Genomic DNA, 7,274 nt, shown 5'->3' with positions numbered 1-7,274 from the left:
AATAAAAAATAAAAGCTATTATTCCCCTAAATGTAACTCAGTTCTTCTAAAATTGTGCAGGTGCATGGATATATGAACATATTTCAAGGATTTTCATTAGCCTTCACCTTGAATGTTGTGTCTTAATCTGGTGTGGCATGCTACAGAAACCGTACACTCCATTCCTGGATAGGAAAAACGGCTGTATATAATTTTGACCTAACAAAGGACACTGATGTCCACTAGGTCGTCTTCAGTTAAAAGCATGAAGTTTGTGAGACCAAAGGTCTGTTGTGTGTGGAAAAGCTTTAGGAGGGGTCTCTAACATTGTTTTATGAAATAGGGTTAATTACGAGTATGTGTGAATACTCATCAATATCCATGCAGGTACCTCTTTATACATAACTATCAATAAAAACTGTTCGCTATTCAAGCACTTTACAAAGTATGCTGAATCCCACAACTGAAAAGGGGAATAAGCCATTACTTATTCCTTTCTCTATAGAGTGAGAGAATAAACATAGAAGGATGAAAAAAAGCCATTTGCCAACATGTGCAATGTATTTTTAGCTCTGCTTTGGAGGGCTTGGGTTTGAGATATTTTGGAATTAATTTTCAGAGATATTCATCATAGGAAGAAGGATTACATGGTAGTGCAGGCCTGCCTACTTGAGCACCTCAAATCAGTTGCAGGTTTTGTAGGTTTCTAGCTCCAGAGACCTGCTGAAGATACGTGTTATAAGGCAATCTCCCCCTTTTCGTTGAGTTCCTCTCCACCAATCTGCTACCTCTGCTGTGTACTCCATTTTCCATGGGTCTTTCATAGTATTTTTTTCTGTTGGATAAACAATTTCCACTGCTAAAACATATGCATTCATTCATGCTGCCTTTGATGCTTTTCTATTGATGGCATTGATTGAAAAATCTGTTACAAGCCACCAAATGAAGCCTGAGAAACTTTGGAAGCAGACCTCATGCTGAAACCTGGTGACAGATTACAAAATTCTTGCATTTTTTTTTTCTTTTTAGTTGTGAAAGCTGTTCTTGCTCTTTCGTGATTAAAGCCTAATTTTTATCTTTGTCACAATTGTCTAAGAACGGCTTTGAGATTTTGGCCTGGTTTTGTTTTTCTTATCTACGTATATTCTAGGTCAGAAGTCAGAGCAGTCTCTTCGCTTGTATTGAGAGGTAGCTTCCCTCTTAGAGGTGGCCTTTTGGCTTAGTACTTGGCTTTGTTTAAAAATGCATATTCAAACCTGTGTTTTCCTCTCTCATTCCCACCAACAATACAGTGGTCAGAAAAAGTTTTATTTTAGGGGTGGGGCTAGAGGAAGATATAGGCTCTTAATTTAAATTACTTAAAACTATAGCAGGAAATGCAGAGACCTTTTGAATTTTATTACAGTTGGTGATCTGCAGTAATTTTTTTTTTATTTGTTCATACGGCCAAATCACAGTATGAGCCCTTCAGTAATGGAAGCTTCTCTTTTCTTTATTTTATAGAGCCTCTTTTGTCAGTCCCAGTTCCTCAATCCATGTTAACTGGAATTTTACAGCCTCAACCCATCCCAGCAGGGGAGACTGTAATAGTTCCTGAAAACCTGCTGAATAACTCGGGAGTCAGACCAGTGATTCTGATAGGTAAGTCTTACTCTGGAGAATCAAATGCTGCGTTTTAAACAAATACATGCTCCCCTAGGAGAAAGAATTTTTAAAGTTTCTTTTGGCGTTCAGTACCATATGAAGTCAGTTTATCACGGATAGTTTCCTTTAGTTGCTCAACATTTAAAATTGGAAGTTAGGTGATTTCTGGAGAACCTGATTTGCAAATGGGTCATGACTAGGTCAAATTTATACAAAACCTCTGGCCAAATTGAAGTTTTGTACAAATAAGACTTTAGTAAAATCCAAGAATAGAAATACTTCTGTGTAATGAAAATAGCTTTCCGGTGTAAACAACTTACAAAACGAGCAAATATTTCATGCAGCATTTATAGTCCAGATCTTGAAGCCCAGGGACTCTGCATGAGAACCAGAAAATTTATTTGAACTGACTAATCAGAAGTAAATCATACTAACTTTTTGTCTTTTATAGTCCATAGTTCTTGTAAGCAACTGAGATAACAGATCACGCTTTTAAAATCCTTTAGCTGTGTAAAGTACATTGTTAACCTTTAGAAAAACATGGCTTTTACTTTAAAAGTATGACTCGTAATATGAATATCCCTTTCAACCCGAGCTATTTGGGCATGCTGTATAACAAAAGATGGGTCAACTAGTACTGCCAAAATTTTGATGAGTGATTTTTTTTAAATTTTTTTAATTTTTTTTTTTAAACTCTAAATCTCTTCTCAGTCTAGCATAGTACAGATGGTTGTGTAAAGTAGCTTCAGTGTTAACAAAACATGCCTGTCAATACAATCCATGGAATAATTTATCATTTCTGGCGAAATGGAGAAGTTCTCCAAGCAGTCACTTGCACAGATAATCCTAATACACACAATTCCCAGAGAATTAACAGGGCCGCCTATACTAGTAAATCCATCAAGGATAGGGTTACAGTTCTTCTGGTTTGTTTTGCTTAGTGTTCTTTTCTGGAAGCCTATTCTAAAGCTCTAGCATGGTGCTCTAACAGTTTTCAGAGAAACACTTCCTTATGAGAGATGCGGGTGCCTACAGTCATCAGCTGAAGTGCAAATTGAATGCAGCCCTTAGGCTCTTGGAGAGTTGCCAGTGAAGTCCTCGGTTAGGCTAAATGTGAGTGGCCCTGAGAAACACCGTCCTATTAATAGTACAGAACCAGATGTACCTAAATGAACGGGTTTGGCAAAGCCTGGGTGCAAGTTTTTTTAAAATGAAAACATTCTCAAGGAAAAGAGGCGTTAGCCTGTGGGCATGTGCTTTACCTTACAGAACAGCAAGTTTAGTTGTTGGAGTTTATTTAACCTGTTTATGAAAACAGAATGGAAATGTGGCAAAAAAGTGAAATCAGTCACAGCAATACCACAGTGGCTGAATCAATGCTAATATGACTTATGCTGCTTTTATAATGTTACGATCAATGTACTTTTGCTTCCATTGATTTTTTTTTTTCTTTTTTTTTTTTTACACTATATTATGGAGAATCTGTATTTAAAGGTCAGGGTAAGACCCAAACAGATAATATTCTCATCTGTATTTGTATAACAATAATTATCCTGCTTGTATGCAGTTATTGTTAGTTTTTGCAAATCTGTTTGATGACTTGTTGTAAAATACAGCAAAGGATCACTGTCTTATTTATTTCATAAGCAATTATAATGCCAAGAACAGTCACTGATGCAGTGTATTTTGCAAGATTACATTAAGGAGAAGTTTGAAAATGTATACACTGTGCAAGATTTCATGTAGTGGCATATTTTGTGAATTTCTGGGTGTTTTTCTCTTATCAAAGGTTATGGCACTTTACCTTATTTCTATGGAAATGTTGGTGATATTGTTGTAAGTCCCTTGCTGGTGAACTGCTACAAGATTCCACAGCTGGAAAACAAGGATTTGGATCTCTTGGGTTTGACCAGCAGTCAGCTGCTAAGTGTGGAGAATATGATACTTTTAACTATTCAGTATCTTGTCCAGCTAGGTAAGCAATTTGTCATAAGCACTTGTTTTTATTTGTGACTGTCCTTTTTTCTCCCCACCCTCTTTATGTCCGTTTCAGAGCCAATTTTCTGGCTATTTTTGTGCCTGGAGGAGGTAAGTGGCTCCATCTAGTGTGTGTGACTTCGCTACTTTGTTCGTCAGACTGAAGAAGTGAAGTGAATTTAAAGGCTGAGACTGCTTCTGCTCTCCATATGGGGATTGACCAGGTCACCTTTGTGAAATAGATTTGCAATGCAGATAACTCATTTGCTTAGGGTATCAAACCATCAGTTATCACAGCTCTTTCTAAGGACACTCAGTCTGTTTTATTCAGTTTTGTGACAAATGCTGGCAGATGTGTGATGGTCATCATTGTTTTGGTGACAGCACCGTTTACATGAAAACCACATTTGTTATTCAGACTAAGGCAGTGATTCTGTGAATATCTTATTCTTGCAAATGTCTTTGAAATGGACTCTTTGCAAATTTGAGAGCAAACCAGCAAACCACATTTTCTTTCTCTTATTGCAGGTCCAGACATTTTTCTCCACCTTAGACTAAAAAGCAGCAGTGTTAACAGTAAGGTTTTAGAAGTTAAAGAATAATGAAGGATAGCGTTGGGAAACTTCTCACAGCAGTCTCGGTCTTAACTTCTGTGTTTGAAAAGATGCTGCTTGTCATAGAGGAGTGTGAAATGACTTTTGTGAAGAGCACACAGCTCTTCCTGTACTGGGTTTCCAGTGGGGCATCTGTAATGCATAATGGTAGGAAATGTGCAAATGTTTCAAAAGGAGCACAACTGGTGATAACCCTAGAATTTAGGGAGCAAACATGCTCTGTGCAGGTTTCACCCATGGGTTCTTACACTTTGCTCTTCTCCCTTCATGCAGTACTGTTACAGACGGAAAGGAGGCCATCTTCTGTATTGTAATCCTCTCTAAAAGTGACTTGTTTGCTTTATTTTATCACTCTCTGCCTCAGTAGTCCATTGGATGCCATGTTAGAACTGACAGAGGGTTGCTTTATTTTTTACACGCTTAATGTTTTTCTGTTGCCCTTCTCTCAGTGGGCTTACATTTGTTATTTGAGGTTTTCATCTTCATTGCAAAGTTTGTAGAGCCTGCCTGTTAAAACCAGCTGCTTCACACAGTTCTGGATTGATAGAGGCAGCTTGCAAATTTCCTTCAGAGAAACATGTAGCCAGCTGATAACAGCATGTCCAATTAAAAATAAACTATTTATTGAAACTTACCGAGTCAGTGAACCACACTCCATGAGCAAATCCAACCTTAGATGGATGCAGCAAGTCTATACTCACTGCAAACTAGAGAAGGCTTCATGCAAAGCTTCTGGAGCTGAGCTGAGCTGTGTCTAGCGAGCACCATGCCTTCAGCATAATGCAGTTCCCTTATTAGCAGGTGTTTAGTTTGGCTTTTGTTCTTAGCTGTGCAATGCTGAATAGTTTTCCATTTGGCCTTATGTGGAGATGGGCTCCAGCCCTGTGAGATGAAAGAGCCTAATGAGGAGAAAAGTAAAAACATTCTGCAGAGCATGGGGATCAAAACATGTTGTTGGTTTGAATATTGCTACAAACTTAAAACTGTTGGAATTGTGACAGTTGCACTGAACTACAGACTTTATCCCATTTTGTAAAATCAAAGCAGATTAAAAATGCTTGGAGGGCAGCCAGCTTCAAAAGTTTTTGATGAGGGGAAGAGGCAAATAAGCACATAAATTAACAGTTTCTTCATGTGAGCCTCTGTTTTTCTTGAGAAAGTAGGACTAAAAAGTTGGGTTTTTTTCCAGAGTATATTGCAAAAGAGTAAGATGAAGGCAAAGATAAAAAAGCAGACAGAAGAATGAAATAGGTACTGAGTCTTGCCTGATTTTTTCAGATCCCACTACTTGGACAATACATGTTTGCAGATGTCTGTGATCACAGATCACAAGAATATTATTTATGAAAGTACTCCTTTTCTGAAAAAAGATAGATCTGAGAATTCCTTTCAGGTTTCCTGTAAGATTATGACAACATTGTTAATTGTAGGATAATGCTGTTGTGTTTTCAGAAATCAGCTGGGCAATCGCACAATTATATTACAAATCAAAGCAAACAAAATAAGTGCATTTCTGACACTTTCATTTTAAACCTACTATGAAGACTATACACAGTTAAAGCTGTGATTGTGAGCCATACCATTGCTATAAATAAATTCCACTGACTGTTATAAAGGAATAAATAAAAAAAGATCAAGAGATGTGTTTGATTTCAGTGGTATTTTACAGTCTGTCTCCTGTACTTATTCAGATTTCACGTTTGTTATCTTTGGCAGCATTCATAGTGAAGTATTCTCAAGCTTTGTGTTCATACCTCAAGATGCCCATATTTGCAGTATGGGTTACATTCGATCATTTGTAATCTCCTGCTTCTTACTGTTGCACTACTGTTTGTGCAAACACAATCTCATCCTGTGCAGTGCTAAGGTCTGTGTTTTGGTTTTTCAGCTGGAGGAGATTTCTGGACCTTCTGTTAACTACCTGTTTAGAATTATAAAATCATTCTCCCTTCTCTCTTGCGGTGGTACATTTGAATCGCTTTGGCTGTGTGTATGCCATTGCACCCAGAGGTGTTTTGTAGCTTCAGTGTCTGAATACACGTCCGGACTCAAGGCAGGAACAAGCCTCTGCCTTCAGTGGAAGGCATATTCAGACCCTCAAAGCAGGAGGTTATTCCAGCAATTCTCCTGGTCTTAGATGTTTGGAAGAGTAGTTCCCTGGGGGATGCACCGTGAAGTGTGTCTGCGCAGAAATGGATGGCATTTGAATATGTTGTCTTAAACTGTAGGTACTTTTGGAAGCATAACTGTGTTAATAAGGTCTTTTTCAGATATTAATATTTTATGCTTTTATTTGTTTTACAGTTTTGTTTTCTGAAGTCAAGACGATCCTTTGCATACTCATTTCTGTAGACAAGCCTCCAAATATTCCCTTTTAACCTTGATGTTCCTGTATGTGTATTTAAGAAACTGTTCACAATCAAAATCAATATCTATCATTTTGTCTTCCATCTCATCTGGTATTAGTTCCATTATTTTTCTGGAAAGTTGTGGAGAAAGACTGCTGTGAGCCAAGTGTGGTATTAAACACTTCACTAACTTCAAAATATATCCTTATCAGTGCCTTTCTGATAACTAAGTTTTTCTTTTATAAATCATCTGAATAAAATTCTGTGTGTTCTCATACAGAAGCTTTTCAATTTGTACAATTATTTTCTTTTTCTTGGATTCATGATAGCCCTGTCTCTTAAGTAACCTCCCTCAGCAAAAGTTTGCTTTTATTTCTTTTAGTGTGTAACATCTTTTTTGTTGTGGTTGATATGTTGTAGATAGACTTTATTTCTGCAGAAGAAGATTTATCTCTCCGTCAATAAATGTCTATTTTTTCTGTTTCGAGATCTTCAAAACCCTAGAATGTGTGATGCTTTCTTAGAAGGAAAAAGAAAATATATTTCAAAAAAAAAGAGAACTATAAAGACAGAGTTATGCCCATGCTGCATTACATGAGACTCATCAAAACTTTTCAATTTGCATCAAAAATGAAAAAAACCTTGCATTTACAAGTCTGTAGTTGTCCTACCATCCTGTGGTAATTGGATGGTGACACTTTCCATATATTAC

At 37.2% G+C, this 7,274-nt stretch overlaps 1 protein-coding gene across 1 annotated transcript in view; it reads left to right on the top strand.

Moving 5' to 3' along the window:
- Positions 1–1,482: 1,482 nt before the first annotated feature.
- The window catches only part of GREB1L (growth regulation by estrogen in breast cancer-like), a gene marked incomplete at its 5' end in the record, with an annotated part of 38,985 nt that continues 33,193 nt past the window's right edge, over positions 1,483–7,274 (top strand). Inside the window, 2 exon segments of the mRNA XM_009695065.1 lie at positions 1,483–1,620; positions 3,413–3,598. Of these exon segments, the coding sequence (XP_009693367.1) occupies positions 1,483–1,620; positions 3,413–3,598 (324 nt within the window).

This window comes from Cariama cristata, unplaced genomic scaffold, assembly GCF_000690535.1.
Source record: "Cariama cristata isolate BGI_N322 unplaced genomic scaffold, ASM69053v1 scaffold7232, whole genome shotgun sequence".
Classification (NCBI taxonomy): domain Eukaryota; kingdom Metazoa; phylum Chordata; class Aves; order Cariamiformes; family Cariamidae; genus Cariama; species Cariama cristata.
Note: the sequence above shows the minus strand (reverse complement) of the source record. Positions and strands in the feature narration are given on the sequence as shown.